The following is a 16,062-nucleotide window of genomic DNA, read 5'->3' on the forward strand; positions in this document are numbered from 1 at the left end:
TGGAACCAGGGGACGGCGTTCGTGGGGCTGGGCTGAGCGAATCTGGAGTGGCGCGCCCCGCGTCGGCGAGCGCGCACCTGGCTGCCTCTGCGCCCTCAGTCTCCCAGTCTGGGAAATGGGAACGTGGTTGAGGAGGGCGGGGCACGCAGGCGCCCACAGGCCGCGGTGAGGGGCGCTGGGCCAGGGGTGCCCCCACCCTCCCTCCGGCCCCGCTGTCCCCGGCGGCACCGCCCCTCCCGGTTCCGACAGCGCGCATGCTCGGGGCGGGGCGCGGGGCGGGAGCGCGGAGCCCGGCGCGGGGGACGCGGCGCGGAGTCGGCGGGTCCGCCCGCCAGCCCGGCCGGAGGCAGCCCGAGGCCGCTCGGGCGGCGGCGGCTGGAGCGGCGGGAGCGCAGAGCGCCGGGGAGCCGGAGCGGCGGCGGCACCGCGGGGTAAGCACCGCGCCCGCACCTGCCCGCCCTTCGGGGCGGCGGCTGGCGGCCGGGGTCCGCGAAGCCCCCAGGGCGCGGGGCTCGGGCGCGGCTTGGGACCCGGAGTCTTCGTGCGCACGGCCGGGGGCGGCGGCGGGTCTCGGCGCTGGGGCCGGGGCGGGTCCCGCAGGCGAGTCCGGAGACCCGAGGGGGCCCCTGCGCGCCAGGCCACCCCCGGGGGGCAAGGAGCCGGGTCTCCGCGCCGGCCTCCGCGCCGTCGCTGGCTTTGTTTGGCGAGGCTGGTGTGCGGGAGGGGGCGCTTCCCGCCACTGGGGGGAGGGGTCGGCCCGCATTGATTCATCTCTTTCCTGGCGCGAGCACTCTGGCGGTCACACGCCCGGCGTGGCACACACTCCGGGCCGGGGCCACTCACCGCGTTCACACACGGGCACCTGCTTCCCTGGGCGAGGCCACAGGTCCAAATCTACCTTGGGGCTCTTCTCTGCACACGCACTGGCCCCTTTCGTTCCATCCGTCTCACCCACGGCCACCTGTGCATCCACCCAGTGACGGGAGCCGGAGCCTGTGTCCACACGCATCCGGCAGAGCTACGCACTCGTGCCATTCAACAGGATTCCCTGTCGGCTACCCACTGGCAGCCACCCTGGGCTGGGCTGCCTGTGCCTGCGTTTGAGGTTCCTGGGTTTCCCCGTGTGGATCCTGCAGTCAGCTCTCACACATACACTGTTCACACTGCTCCAGCCCAAGTTGGCACATGCCTGAGGGTTCATTCTGCCCTCTTACAGATAGAGGAGGGAGGGGGCATGGCCTGGGCGCCGCGGCTGGAGACAGGTCTTTGCTAGCTCCTCCTCCCCCTGCTGCCCCCAGTGGAGCTTTGGCTACTCTGAAGGCATTAGGCGAGGAGGGGGCTGGGGGACCCCATAAGCCTTTGTCGCCTTGTCACCGTGGGAGGTGTTTGCAGGTTCCTGACTGCGAGGCCTGGAGGAGATGCTGTAGGGAAAGGGACAGGCCAGCAGCTCTCTGTGGTCTGAATGGGCATCCCCAGGGACCAGCGGGGTGTAGGGGTGTGTGTGTGTGCGTGTGTGTGATCAGGGTCAGCTCTCACATGGGTGAGGCTGGGAGGCTGTGTGGCCGCGTGTGCACACCCCAGGATCCTGGCGGCCCCCAAGGCGCAAGCACACACAGGTGTGGGTACAGGCACACCCCTCCTTTCCTGAGCAGAAGGCGGGAGCTAGGTCCTGGCCCCAGGCTCTCTGGAGCTGGCACACATGTCCACTAGCGCTCTGTTCATTCCTTTGCACACTGGGTGAACAGCACCTTCTCAGCCTTCAGCCTCAGTTGGACTGACTGCCCTCATCGGTTTGTACCCGAGTGTGCCAGCTCATGTGGTCATAGGTGTTCTTCCTTCCTTGGCATAGGAGGTCCCCGCCAGCAGGAGATGCTTGGGCTGACCCCCAAAGCAAGAGGGCATCAGGAGCTCGGGCACGGATGGCACTGCACCACAGCCTCACCCTCCCGGCTCGGTGTGTGCCCCTGGTTTGGTCTTCTCCCTTTGCTTTCAATGTCATCTTCATCTGTGAAATGGGATGACAGATGCTAATCTTGTGAAATTGTTGCAGAGGAGCCTGGAGTGCTGGGTCCAGGGCTAGGCACCTTGTGCCAGAGGGATGGAGTTGGGAGGTGCAGTGGCAGGGTAGAGGGTGAGCAGCCAGGTCCCAGCTGCCTTTGGGAAGGGTCTTGAGGCTCACTGGAGAGCTGGGAAGGAACTGGCTGGTGAAGTCTTCTGGTAGGCTGCTTTTCTAGAGCGAACTCCGTTCCCTTGCCCACCTCGCACACTGGGCCGGGAGGGTGGACACACTCCCCCAGGGCCACAGAGAAGGTCAGAGAGCCAGCCCCTGCTTCTGTGTCCATGACTGGGCTCTCCACCTCTGTCCCACCTCTTCCCATCCGAGAGGCTGAGAACCGGGAGCCACCTCTTCCAGGGGCCTGGTCAAAGACAGTGTTACCAGTGGGGCCAGGCCTGCCTTGCTCAACATTGCTGTCCCCCTCTGGAAAACAGGGGGTGGCCCTGGCTGACAGTAAGGGCCTGACTTGGGGAAGGTCGCGCCCTACCTTTCTGGACTTCTAGATCAAGGTTCACTTCCTAGGATGCAACAGACAGGGCAGCCAAGCTCGATGTCCAGGACCCCCCCTGCACCGGGGCAGGTGGGGATTGTGGCTGATTGGCGAGCATCGCAACTCCCTGTCCCCTCACCCCGCTCTCTGTGTCCCAAACCCCAGGAGGCAGCCTGCCCAGCTCCAGCTAACTGTGGCCACTGAGGAAGCACATTGCCAAATTTCAGTTCTCCAAGGGAAACTCCAAGTTGGATCAGAAGCTGCGGTCTTGATTCCTCAGTGTTGATCAGCTCATTGCTTCTTTGGAAAGCTGGCGTCTACTCGCACGTAGTGCCCTGAGGCCAGCGCCAGCAAGCAGATCTCAGGTCCAGGTTCTGCTGTGCGCTGTGGGGCCTTCCCAACCCTTCCTCCTCCTGGGAGCACAGCTGGGCTCTGACAGGCGGAGGAGATAAAAACAACCCAGCCCCAAGCTCAGCCATGCAAGCACCCCCTTCTGCTGAATAGGGGCGGTGGGGGCGGGGGTAGGGGCGGAGTGGGGGAAGGCAGGCAGCAGCAAGCGTGGTCCTGAGGGCCTCACAGGGAGGAGGAGGAGGACTTCCTCCCCCAGGAAGCAGGAGCCCCTGGGGGCTGCTGTGTGGGGATTCCAAGGTGGAAATGAGGGGTGGCAGGGACCCAGGGTTGGCACACCTGCCGGCCACACAGGAGTAGACTGAGGCAGGAGTGGCCCTTGTAGCAACCCAGACCCTTTTTGCAACTGCCTGCCCACCCACCTAAACTTTCCCACAGGTGCAAGAACCAGAGTGGTCCGAGGCTACAAGCAGGCAGCCAGGACTCAGAGCTGGCCTCTGCAAGTGTTTGGCTCGGTCTGCATGAGATTTTAAAAGTATGCCAGCCTTTCCAATAGAGGAAAGCCAACTGTGCTCCACGCATGACAGGAGCTGGCCACACAGGGTGCTGTCTACTGCCCAAGACGCTCCAGGGTTTTCTGGTACCCTTAGGACGAACAGCCACTGCAGGGAGGGTTGGCCACCAGCACTGCCCGCCTCCTGCCGCCAGGGAGCCCCTCCAGCTCCAGCTCCAGCTTTTTTTTTCACTGTTTTATTTTATTTTATTATTATTTTTTTTTGACAATCTTTACATAGTTAATTAGGGCACAGAGGTTCAAGGGCTACGGGAAAGTGGGTAAGACTATCATTTCCACATTTTTTCCCTATATCTAGAGTAAAAGGGGAGGTAAAGGGAGAAGCCCCCACCCAGTATCCTAACCAGCCCAGGTCCCCGATGTGGGGCATGCTTCGAGGGTCTTGCTCAAGTGGTTTTGTTAGTTCAACAGTTATGAATTGCTGCCAATCTCGCCATTCCAAGCACAATGAAGTCGCTGCAGAATCCACATAGTCCACCTTAGAGTCTCCGTTTGCCCTGTTTTTCACTGCCAACATGTGGCTGGGGTAGTTGATTGATTTGTTCTGTCCTCTTTCTTTTCTTGGTTAGGGATCTGAGTCTGGCAGTTCGATTGAGGGTATCCCTAAAGAAACTTTGTCTGAGGTGAACCCAAACCAGGTTCTTGTGTGTACTTGCAAGTATAGGACCCGAAACAGTCCATCGCCCCAATCAGCTGGTGGTTGCAGTTGCTGGGTCGGTTCTGTTTCCAGTCCTGTCTTCCACTGGAACCAATGGGTGTTGCAGTCCGGCCTGATTCTGCCCAGCACACACTCGGCCCTCACATAAACCAGTGGGAGCTGCAGCCTAGTCGGGGCGACCACAATAATCCCCACCAGGCCCGTCCCTATTCTGGTTCCCACGCTTGTCAGTATGTACAGCAGACTTGTCCAGTCTGTCTCATATCCCATTCAGCTCTCATACATGTCAGTGGGCACTGAAGCCTAGTTCAACCTAACCAGCTCCACTAGCCAGCCCCCACACACATACTGGCAGGTGCCCTTCTGTCTAGCCACCCCTGCCCCTGTCCTGGTTTTCATGCTCTCCAGTGGGAGTGGTAACCCAAGAGGGAGGAGCCCACTATTTCCTTTCTAGGCCACTCCCACTCCCAGATTATGCACTCTCCAGGTGGTTCTGCAGTTTAACTTGACAGAATTAGCCCCCAATGCCAGCTTCTGCCAGCTGATGCTGCGGCAGTGCCCAAACAACCGTCATCCACTCTAATTTATGCTTGCAGCAGTAGGAACAGTCAGTCTAGCCTGGCTTTTCCCTGATCTAGCGCACATGAGGCCCACAGGTGTTGTAGCCCTGCCCCCATCCCAGCTCACACTCTCCAGTGGGAGTAGCTGTCCAGCAGGGGAGCCCCCCACATTCCCCCTCCGGGCTCCACCCCCCCTCCCTGGTTCTCACGTGTGCTGTTGGGCACTACGGCCACATCCGGTACAAGTCACCTCAACTTGGCATTTCGTAATGTGCATTGGTTTTTGTTGCAACCAAACCTGGCTCGACCCACACTCTGTTCTGGTGCTCGGATTCACCAGCAGCTGATGTGAACTGGTTCAGCCTGGTCTGCCCCCGACCCATGCCAAATGTACACCAGTGGGTAACTTTCCATGACCTGTTCTGGGCTGTTTCCTATAATGCTTCTTGCACTTATCTGAAAGGACTGTGTTCTGCTAGAGGAGTTGCCCAGGCTCCTCCATCAGAACCTCTCCAATGCCAGGTTTTGCGCATACCGTAGGTCCATGAGCTAGCCCTACTCGGTCCACCTCCTGTCCTAGTAGGAACAGTAGCCTTTTCTGACTGGCCTTCAACCCAATCTGGTTCTTACTGTTGGATGTTTCAGCCCTGCCAAGGCTCTTCCATACCCATATACAGCTCACACGTGGCTCGGTAGGGACTGAGACCTGGCCTAGTCCGTCCCACATTTACCCTGGTCCTCCAGAGCACAAGATGGTGTTGGAGTCTAACCCGGCTTGGTGCGTCCAGTCCCAGTCCACACTTGTGCCAAGGGAGACTACAACCATATTCTGATCAGAACGCAGCCCCCATTCCAACCCATGTGCTCCTTGGTGGGAACCTCAACCCAGCTAGGGTGTCCCCTTGCCTCCCCAACCAGGCCTGTTCCATCTTGGTGTTCTTGTGAGGGTTTTCCCCTTAAGTGGGTGCTATATTTTCTCTTTTTAAAGTTTTTTTTTTTTTTTTTTAGATCGCATGCATGCCAGTGGTTGCTCTGACTCAGCTTTGCACAGCCCCTCACCTGTCCCAGCCCCTGTCTTAGATGCTGTGGCTTACTGTCCCTGGCTCATGCAGACCAGTAGGTGCAAGAGCCTAGCTTGGCATAACCTGTGCTCCATCCTGGTTTCTTTTTTTTTTCTTTTTTTTTTTTTTAATTTATTTATTTTTATTACAAAGTCAGATATACAGAGAGGAGGAGAGACAGAGAGGAAGATCTTCCATCCGATGATTCACTCCCCAAGTGAGCCGCAACAGCCGGTGCTTGCCGATCCGAAGCCGGGAATCAGGAACCTCTTCCGGGTCTCCCACGCGGGTGCAGGGTCCCAAAGCTTTGGGCCGTCCTCGACTGCTTTCCCAGGGCACAGGCAGGGAGCTGGATGGGAAGTGGAGCTGCCGGGATTAGAACCGGCGCCCATATGGGACCCTGGGGCGTTCAAGGCGAGGACTTTAGCTGCTAGGCCACGCTGCCGGGCCCCATCCTGGTTTCTAGTTTTGCTTGTGGGCTAAGGTTTGCTCAGTCCTGCCTGGTCCACTCCATTCCATTACCAACCCACACATTAGCCAGCCACTGGAGCTTGTTTGCTCAGCTTATCCCACCCCCAGGTCTGGACCATGTGTTCACCAGTGGGAGCTTTGACCCACTCCCAGACCCAGTTCTCATACATGCCTGTGGATGTTAGGCCAGTGTCTGGTATAGTCTGGCCTTCCTATTGGCCTTGTATGAGCTGGTGAACGTTGCAGCCCAGCCCATCCCACACCCATTTCAGGATGCACATTCGGGTGCTGCTGCCTTGACCAGTCCAGACTGTTGTCGGTTCCTTTACCTGTGCTTGATGGCAGGCTCCTTGGTCACACCTAGCTAAATCCATCACCACCCCAACTCTTGAGCTAACCAGTGGGGCTAGAATTTCCACGGGGTTTGGCCCACACATCGCCCACAGAATCTACCCCCAGAAATGGTTCTCTCATGTGCTAGTGAATGTCATGGCCCTGCCTGATGTGACCCGTCTCCTGATCCATCATCATGTCAGGTAATAGGATATGATCCTGCTAGACAAGCCCCAAGCCTTAGCTTTTGCATGGACTGGTGTTCGGTGGTCAGCATTGTTCAGTGATTACAAGTTCTACACAGGACTGAAAGGAGGCTGGTATATCAGTCTTATCCATAAAAATCATCTGGTCCCTCTTCTCCAACTTACCAGCTCTCATTACCCTCGCTTACCTTCAAAGGAAAAGTTACTAAGTCATTGGGAATCTTTAGGATTGATTCACATCTCCGAAGCACAGTGGGCTCAACATGGAGCTACCGAAGCAGCAATTCAATGCCTCAAAACCCCAGAGCCCACAGCTGGGCAGGCACCAGGCTCTGCACTGGCGCACTGGCCGCCAGGGAACAGCTCACCACGTTTACGCGGTGGCTGGAATCAGGGCTCTGAGCATGAAGACACTCCTGGCCTGGCACCCACCAGCAGCCAGCAGGCTGCTGCCAGCTCCAACTTTGCATGGCTGGCTGAGCTGGTGACCTCTGTAAGGGAGGCTTTTCTTGACCAGGACCACAGCTCTAAACCAACTGCCTGCCCCTTGATCCTCACAGCAACGGGGGATTTAAGGTTACATCATTTGTTTGTGACTTGTTCATTTCCCCTTGCCCCATCCCTCCACGCCTTCGGTCCACACCTGAAGGACCGGGCCCAGGCACGTCTCTCAGTCGGCTGCATCCCCTGCCTTGCACACACACTTGACACATGCCAAGCAGGTGGAAGGACGTGCAGTTGCGCCTCCACTGTGCCACAGGCCTCTCCACTTCCTCTTGTCTCCCCCGAGGATGTCGGGAGCCTTCAGGCATCTGTCTTGGTCTGCTTTAGAAATGAAGATGTAATTTATTTATTTAAAAGGCAGAGTTATAGAAACAGATCTCTCTGCTGGTTCCCTCCTCTCATGGCCATGACAGCTGAGGCTGTGCCTCCCTGGTCTTTCCTGTGGGTGGCAGGGGCCCAGGCACTTGAGCCATCCTCTGCCACTTTCCCAAGTGTATTAACAGGGAGCTGGGTCGGAAACCATGCAGCCGGGGCTGGAACTGGAGCTCATGTGGGATGCTGATGTCAAAGGTAGAGACTGAAAGTGCAGCATCGCAACACTTGCCCCTATTTTTTTTTCAGATTTATTTTTTTCAGATCTTATTTGAAAACCGAATTTATTGAAAGAGAAGAAGAGACAGAGGGTAAACCTTTCATCCACTGAGACACTGTCCAAATGGCTGCAAGAGCCAGAGCTGAACTGGTGGGAGCCAGGAGCCAGAACTTCTTCTGGGTCTCCCAAATGGGTGCAGGGTCCCAAGGACTTGGGCCATCCTCCACTACTGGCTCAGGCAGATTAGCAGGGAGCTGGATCAGAAGGGGAGCAGCCAAGACTTGAACGAGCACCCATACGGGATGCCAACCCTGCAGGCAGAAGCCTAATCTACAAAGCCTCAGTGTCAGCCCCTGTTTGTTTTAGTGGAAAGGCTGGTGTACAGAGAAGCAGAGACAGAGACAAAGATCATCGATCGCTGGTCCACTCTGCACATGGCCGCAACGGCCAGAGCTGAAGTGATCCAAAGCCAGGAGCCAGGAGCTTCTTCCAGGTCTCCCACATGGGTGCAGGGACCAAAGGACTTGAGCCACCTTCTGCTGCTATCCCAGGCCATAAGCAGAGAGCTGGATCTAAAGTAGAGAGCCAGAGCACAAACTGGTGCCCATATGGGATGCTGGTGTTGTACCCCAGATTTTGAGATCCCCAGACATCATCAGGAGTCTGAAGTCGATGCAAACGCATAAGGGAGGTTTATTCAGGCTGGCCTGGGCTCCCAGCCGTCCCCCGCGCAGTAGTTTGGGACTGGGCAGCCCCGAGGTTGGATAGCACAGGGTTTTTACACACTTCAGGCCAATTCCACACACCTATACAGTCATGATTGGTCAGTTGAACTGTTCACTTTTAAAAAGAGCAAGTTGCAGGCTTCTGTTGGTGGGTTTGAAGCAAGCCAGCAGTACAAACTGGTGGGCTATAGGGTAGTGAGCAAGTCTTACCTAACACCAGGGTCCGCCTTCCTGAGGAATGCTCCGCCTACAAGACCTGCAGGTGTCCTGCCAGATGTCATGGAGACCATCAGGCCTGGAGTTCACACAGCCCCCAGCCAAGCAAACAAGGCAGAAATCACAAAAGCAGAAAACATTTATGTTTCTCACTGGCACCACAGGTAGAGGATTAGCCTACTACACTACACTACTCACCACCCCCCACCCTGTTTCTTTATGGGAGGGGAAAAAAAAGAGTTATCTCTGCCCATAGCAAACACTTATTATATCAAAAGGTAGAAAATGAAAGTAGACCACTCAGCTCAGGTGCCCGCCTGGCCCCCTGCCAACCCTGGGCCCTTGCAGCTCGGCCCTTGTTCACACAACCCCCGTGAATTCCAGCAGTACTCAGCTGGACTACACACATACCTGCCACCTGGACATCCTCAAGAGGCCCACGGCTCCCCCGCTCACTTCTGAAGTTCCCATGCCCACTGTCCCCTGCAAAGCCTCCCCCTCCCTCTCCTGTCCCTGTCTCCTAACCTGTGAGTCTTAGGAATCCAGCTGCCTGAGGCCTGTTCAGCGGCCCAGACCTGGAAATGTCTCCTCTGGGCTGCTTGAGAGAGGAGTAGGAAGCCATGGCAACCCAGAGGAATAGAAGGCCAAGAGGGCTCCCTGGAGGAGGAGGCATGTACGCTGTGATGGGAGATTTGGAGAGAGATGGCCAGCAAGGAGGGGGGGCAAGATTGCTCTAGCAGGGTCCTGGCATGGTGGCCTAGTGGCTAAAGTCCTCGCCTTCAATGCGCCAGGATCCCATATGGGTGCTGGTTCTAATCCTGGCGGCCCCGCTTCCCATCCAACTCCCTGCTTGTGGCCTTGGGAAAGCAGTGGAGGACGGCCCAAACCCTTGAGACTCTGCACCTGCATGGGAGATCTGGAAGAGGTTCCTGGGTTTGAATTGGCTCAGTTGCGGCCACTTGGGGAGTGAATCATTGGACAGTTCTTCCTCTCGTCCGTATATCTGACTTTCCAATCAAAATAAATCTTAAAAAAAGGAAACACATTAAAGTGGCTGGCACTGTGTCGTATCAGGCTAAACCTCTGCCCACGACACCAGATCCCACATGGGCACTGGGTTAGGTCCTTGCTGTTCCACTTCCCATCCAGCTCCCTACTTGTGCCCTAAGCAAGCAGTGGAGGATGGCCCAAAGCCCTGGGACACTGCACCTGCATGGGAGACCCGAAGAGGCTCCTGGCTCCTGGCTTTGGAGTGGCTAGGCACTAACCGTTATGGCCATTTGGGGAGTGTACCAGCAGACGAAAAAGCTGTCTCACCGTCTCTTTAACTCTGACTTTCAAATAAAAAGAAATCGGTTTACTTTAAAACATTTTGAAAGTTCAACTTGGCCGCATAGGTTGCAGGCAGTCATTAAAGGCTTGATTTTCTTCTGCATTTAAAAGGTTTGTATTTATTTGAAAGACAGAATGACAGAAAAGAAAAAAGCCATCTCCTCCTTAAGAAGAGTTGTGACATTATGGGAAAAATCAGTCAGGGGTGGAAATTGGGTGGAGAGGAATCCCCAACTATACAGAATTGTACTATAAATTTCAAAAATAAAAAAGAAAGATCTCCCATCTGCTGATTCACGCCCTGAGTGGCTGCAGTAGCTGGAAGCAGGTAACCAGGCTGAAGCGAGGAGCCAGGGTCTCCATTGGAGATTCCCACATGGGTGGGGGGGCCAAGCCTGTGTGCCATCCTCTGCTGCCTTCCCAGGCACATCAGCGGGGAGCTGGACTCGAATCAGAGCAGCTGGGGTTCAAACTGGCACCCTAGGGCCCAGCGGCGTGGCCTAGCGGCTAAAATCCTCACCTTGAACGCGCCGGGATCCCATGTGGGTGCCGATTCTGGTCCCGGCAGCTCCACTTCCCATCCAGCTCCCTGCTTGTGGTCTGGGAAAGCAGTCGAGGACGGCCCAGAGCCTTGGGACGCTGCACCCACGTGGGAGACCCGGAAGAGGTTCCTGGTTCCCGGCTTCAGATTGGCGCAGCACCAGCCGTTGCGGTTACTTGGGGAGTGAAACATTGAATGAAAGATCTTCCTCTCTGTCTCTCCTCCTCTCTGTATATCTGACTTTGTAATAAAAAATAAATAAATCTTTTTAAAAAACAAACCAAACTGGCACCCTATGTGGGGTGCTAGTGTCACAGGCCAGTGACTCAACCCACAGTGCCCACATGTGACCCAAATTCTGACGTTATCCAGGTGCACACGGCAGGTCCTCGGCCCCCATAACCCCACCCCACTACCAAGAGGCAGTCACTGCACGTAGCATTGTATGGATTTCCCCCAGGTTTCTCCCGAGAAAGAAGCCCACACACATTGGCATGGCCTCTTCCTGGGCTGCATGCCTGGGGTCCCAGGTGCCATGTCGCACCTTTTTTCATTCACCCTATCCTGGGCCTCTTTGCTCATCACGCCACACATTGGAGTAGCCGTGTGGTGTCCCCTGGAGGGCTTGTCCCACATTTCCTGCTGTCACCTCCGTGCCAGCCACACCTTTGGGGACCGTGGAGCACCATCTGGAGGCAGGTGCACTGGCCGGAAAGCTCAGTGCAGCGGGAACCTTGATAAAAACAGATGTGTCCTCCCTCTATCCAGAGAGACAAACTGAGCAAAACCAAGCACGTGTGATACGTCAGAGGGTGAGGAGTAGTAGGCGATGGCAGAGGAAAGCTTAAGGGAGTGGGCCGTGCAGCTACCTGGAGGGGAAGCGTGCCAGGGGCAGAAGAAATGGCCAGAGTGAAAGGGGCTGCCAGGGAGGATCAGCAAAGCTCAGGAATGTGACAGAATGAACCGGAGGAGGTGGGACCTTGTGGTATAGTAAGGAGGCTGCTTTGACTTCACGAGGGAGGCGGGGAGGAAGATGGGTCGCCTTGGGGTATGCAGCTGTGTAGCTCGGATGATTCAAAATGAGAGGTTGGGGGTTACCCCGGGCAGGCAGCGCAATGTTGGGTGGAATTTGAACGGAGACCCACATGTTCTGCTGATGGCTGGGACACAGAGTGTGTGAGAAAGTCAGGGGTGCCTACGCATGTTTTAAAACATTTTAAAAGTTCAACTTGACCCCATAGGTCTAGGGTGTTGAGCCTGAACACGAGGAGATGGTGCTGGAGCAGGCCTGGGCAGGGGTCGGGAGGGGGATGTGCAGGAGCTCTGCCTGTTTGGTCACTGAGTCCACAATGGCCCTGAGCTGCCGGTCGGCATGCCTGCCTGCAGGAGCCCCTTCCCGGTGCTGCCCAGCACCATGGACAGAACTTGCCTCTTCCACAGCCCTAGCCAGCCTCCCGCGTGGACACACCCACACCCGACTTTCCCTGGATCTTGCTGTGCCGTCTCTGTCCTAGACCTAGACAGACCACGGTGACTGCTCAGGGCCCACTACAGAGCCTGCAGAAATCCACGAATGAAAGGGAGTGAGGGACTGGCCAGCCCTTCGCTGCGTCAGCCCAGAGGAACCTGGGGTGCGCACATCGAAGCCTAGATATGCCCTTCTCCGGGCACCCAGAAGGAGTACTGCCAGCTGCCACCTCTGCAGGAAGTGTGGGCTTCTTCCAGGCCTTCCCCTCTGGAGGGGCATGCACCGCCCCCCTTTGTCGTCCACCCCCCAGCCCTGGCCTTGGTGGTAGCACAATTTGCAACTTCTGGCCTAGAGGACCAGTGCATAGCTTTTAGGGGGAGCCTATTGTATGGGCATGGGGCTGACAAGTAATGAGTTACAGTAGGCAAAGTGGAAAAGTTGGGCTGTGTCCAAGTCCAGTGCCACTTCAAGAAGGCTTAGCCCAGGGGGCACGGTGGAACAGGGAAGTGACATGCTTGGGGCTGTTTTTAACCCATGCCTTGTGGCCAGCAGGGGGAGCAGGTGGGCAGAGCTGGAGACTGGCAGGAAGATGAGCCCGAGGCCCCCTCACTGAACCTGCTCTCTCTCTCTGCTTCAGAACCACACGACAGCCCTGACCTCCAGCATGGCCACGGAGGCAGATGGGCACTGCTGAAGAACCCACCTGGCTCCAGCTGCCACAGAAGGACTCCCACCCTCGGGGACTTCTCTGCTGCCCACAGGATGGGAGCCGGGAGGTTGGGGGCCCGGCCATGAAAGAATGCGGCCCCTCCCAGCAGAAGGGCAGCCCCGCACCCTCCAGGCAGAGCCCTGACCACAGCACCAGCATGGACTCCAGGCTCAGTGGCCCTGCAGGTGCTGGGGCAGTGGCCACTTGCTCTGAGGGCCCTGGTGGGAGCCTGGGACAATCTTCCCAAAGCTGCAGTCCTCCTCAGGAGTTGGCTACCCAGGAGGCAGCGGCCTTACGAGCAGCCCCGACCTCAGGGACAGCGACCTCTTCCTCGTGTGGGCAGTCCGAGCCTGGGTCCTCAGAGAACACAAACCCCACGTTCTTGGAGAAGATGGATTCCGAGTCAGCAAAGCAGGCAGATTCTGCACCCACGGGAAAGTCAGAGCCTGCCGGCCTTGTGGCTCCTGGGGGAACGTCGCTCACGGCCCCAGGAGAGGAAGGGGGAGCACACATGCAGAAGGTAGAAGCCGTGTGCTCCAGTAAGGGGGTTCCGGTGTCCCCAAGGAAGGAGGGTGCTGGGTCCCCGAGAGAGGTGGATCCCGTGTTGCCAAGACAGGAGGAGCCCACATGTTCCAGAAATGATCATCCCATGTCCTCTGGGCAGGTGGACCTGGCCTCTGGGGACAAAGCGGCACCTGCGAGAGAGGCAGATACGTCCACGGAACAGACTAAGCTGGGGCCCTTGCACTCTGCAGAGTCAGCAAGCGGACCTGTAGCCTCTGGGACAGCTGCTGCAGCGCTCGGCTCCTCCAGAGAGATGGACCCTGCACTCAGGGGACGCATGGAAACTGTAACCCCTGCAAAGCAGGACCCTGGGCTCCTGAGAAAGGAGGACCCTCCCCCCTCTGGAGAGGGAGGTGCTGGCGCTGAGAGGATGGCCAAGATGGAGGTGTCCACCGGCCAGGGGGAACTTTTGCTCTCAGGAGAGCCGGAAACTGCATCTCTGAAACCTGGGGACCGCCCGGCTTCCAGCAAGTGGGACCTCGCGGAACCCTTGTCTCCTGGACAGGTGGAGTGTAAGTCTGAGGGCAAGATATGCCCCTCCCCGTCCCAAGGGGCGGATCCCACCATTGCAGAAACCAGGAAAATGACGCCTCCTGGACAGGGGGATCCCGAGCCTTCTGGAAAGGCCGGATCGGCATCCTCCCACCCCGGGGATCCCGCGTCCTTGGGGAGGGTGGTGGATCCGCCATCTTCTCGGGGGAAAGGAGAGCCCCTGGCCCTGGAGAAGGAGGGTCCTGCGGCCCCGGCCGAGATGGATGCCACCAGTGGGGCCAGAGTGGAAGCTGAGCGCTGTGCGCCTGGGAAGGCTGCGCCTTCAGAATCGGGGCCCCCTGCGGCCTCAGGACAAACAGGCTCGATGGTGGCGGTGTCTTCGTCCTTGGCGAAGGTGGACCGCGGGACCCCGGGAAATGCAGAAGCTGGCCCGGGGCCCAAGGCAGGACCTCTGCCTTTAGAGCAGGCCAGTGCCGTGCCTGGCACCAAGGCAGAGCCCGGGGCCTTCGGAAAAACAGAGCTGAAGTCAGGAGACAAGGCAGAGGCACAGCGCCGCGGGCCGGGGGCTGCCGCATCTTTGCCAAAGGAGGGGGCCCTGGCCACGGAGAAAGCGGATCCCAAATCCTCAGGAAAGGGAGAGGCGTCCGTGTCTCCGGGAAACGCAGAGCCCCTGCCTTCAGCGCAGGGGGTACCCCTGACTGCGGAGCAGGTGCAGAAATCAGACCGTAAAACCTGCGGTTCAGTCCCTTGCGCCGGGGGTGCAGGGAGCAGCGAGAGTCGCACAAAGTCAGAGACGGCGACGGCCAGCGGCAAGGTCTCCAGCCTGAGCCCCAAAGACCTGGCGGCCATGGAGGCCACTGCGCCCCCGGCGGGGCCGCGGACTCGCGACAACTTCACCAAGGCGCCGTCGTGGGACGCGAGCGCTCTGCCACCGCGCGAGGACGCGGGCACGCAGGCCGGAGCGCAGCCCTGCGTCTCGGTGGCCGTGAGCCCCATGTCTCCGCAGGACGGCGCGGGTGGCCCGGCCTTCAGCTTCCAGGCAGCGCCGCTCGCGCCCAGCCAGTCTCCCGGGCCGCCCTCGCGCCGCGACGCGGGCCTGCAGGTGTCACTGGGTGCCGCCGAGACGCGCTCCGTGGCCACCGGGCCCATGACACCACAGGCTGCCGGGCCGCTGCCCGCTGCGCCACCCGCCTTCCCCGAAGTGCGGGTGAGGCCCGGATCCGTGCTGGCGACCGCTGTGGCGCCGCAGGAGGCGGCAGAGCCCGTGCGCGACGTCAGCTGGGACGAGAAGGGCATGACGTGGGAGGTATACGGGGCCTCCATGGAAGTGGAAGTGCTGGGCATGGCTATCCAGAAGCATCTGGAGCGACAGATCGAGGAACACGGCCGCCAAGGGGCGCCCCCGCCGCCTGCCGCGGCCGCTGCAGCAGCCTCCCGCGCTGGCCCTGGCCGAGCGGGCTCGGTCAGAGCCGCGTCCCAGGATGGCGCCGCTAAGCGTCCGCCCGGCCTGTTCCGCGCGCTGCTGCAGAGCGTGCGCCGGCCGCGGTGCTGCTCGCGGGCGGGACCCACGGCCGAGTGATCCGCGCACCTTTTTGTATGCCCGGGTGTCCAACCTTCTCAGGCTCCCTTCCTGACCCCAGACCCCTGGAAGGGTTGCCCTCGGTGGCTGGCGGCCGGTCTCCGAAAAGTGGGCAGCCTCTAGGACCTTATCGGGCCCTCCCCTCCCAAAATTAGCAGGTGAGCCTTTCTACTAAGTTCCCGATGCCCATGCGCCCTCTTGCCCCTCACAGCCCTCACCTCTACTTCCTGGTCACACCGGGTGAGCACGGGGGACCGCGCACCGCCCTCACTCATCTCCTTCATCCTCCCCAGAACTGCAGCAGGCTTCTGAGACGGCCAGGCTGGCCTGTTGAGGTCTCCGGAGCGCTAGGTCCCCAGAACCCGGAGAGACTGCGGGCCCTCTGCTGCGCAGGTGTAGGTTGCTGAATGCGAAGAGCTCTGGGCACGTGGCAGGTTCTGAACGCATGTGCAGCTCCACAGCGACGCCCCCGTGGTCCCGCCATGTCTTGCATGCTGTTGGTGGTCCTTCCCCAACTCCTGTCTCCAACCTGCCCGGTCTAGTCCCTTAGCCCTGTCACCTCCCACTGGTCACTTGCTCACGA

The 16,062-nt window shown here is 58.7% G+C and overlaps 1 protein-coding gene across 1 annotated transcript; it reads left to right on the forward strand.

Annotated features, from left to right (window-relative positions):
• Positions 1-306: 306 nt before the first annotated feature.
• On the forward strand, positions 307-15,608 carry GPRIN1 (G protein regulated inducer of neurite outgrowth 1). Its single transcript, XM_058677462.1, has 2 exons — positions 307-431; positions 12,773-15,608. Exon 2 carries the CDS (start codon positions 12,816-12,818, stop codon positions 15,477-15,479), a length of 2,664 nt encoding a protein of 887 aa, XP_058533445.1. The 5' UTR covers positions 307-431; positions 12,773-12,815; the 3' UTR covers positions 15,480-15,608.
• The last annotated feature ends 454 nt before the right edge of the window (positions 15,609-16,062 follow it).

This window comes from Ochotona princeps, chromosome 19 (assembly GCF_030435755.1).
Source record: "Ochotona princeps isolate mOchPri1 chromosome 19, mOchPri1.hap1, whole genome shotgun sequence".
Taxonomy (NCBI): domain Eukaryota; kingdom Metazoa; phylum Chordata; class Mammalia; order Lagomorpha; family Ochotonidae; genus Ochotona; species Ochotona princeps.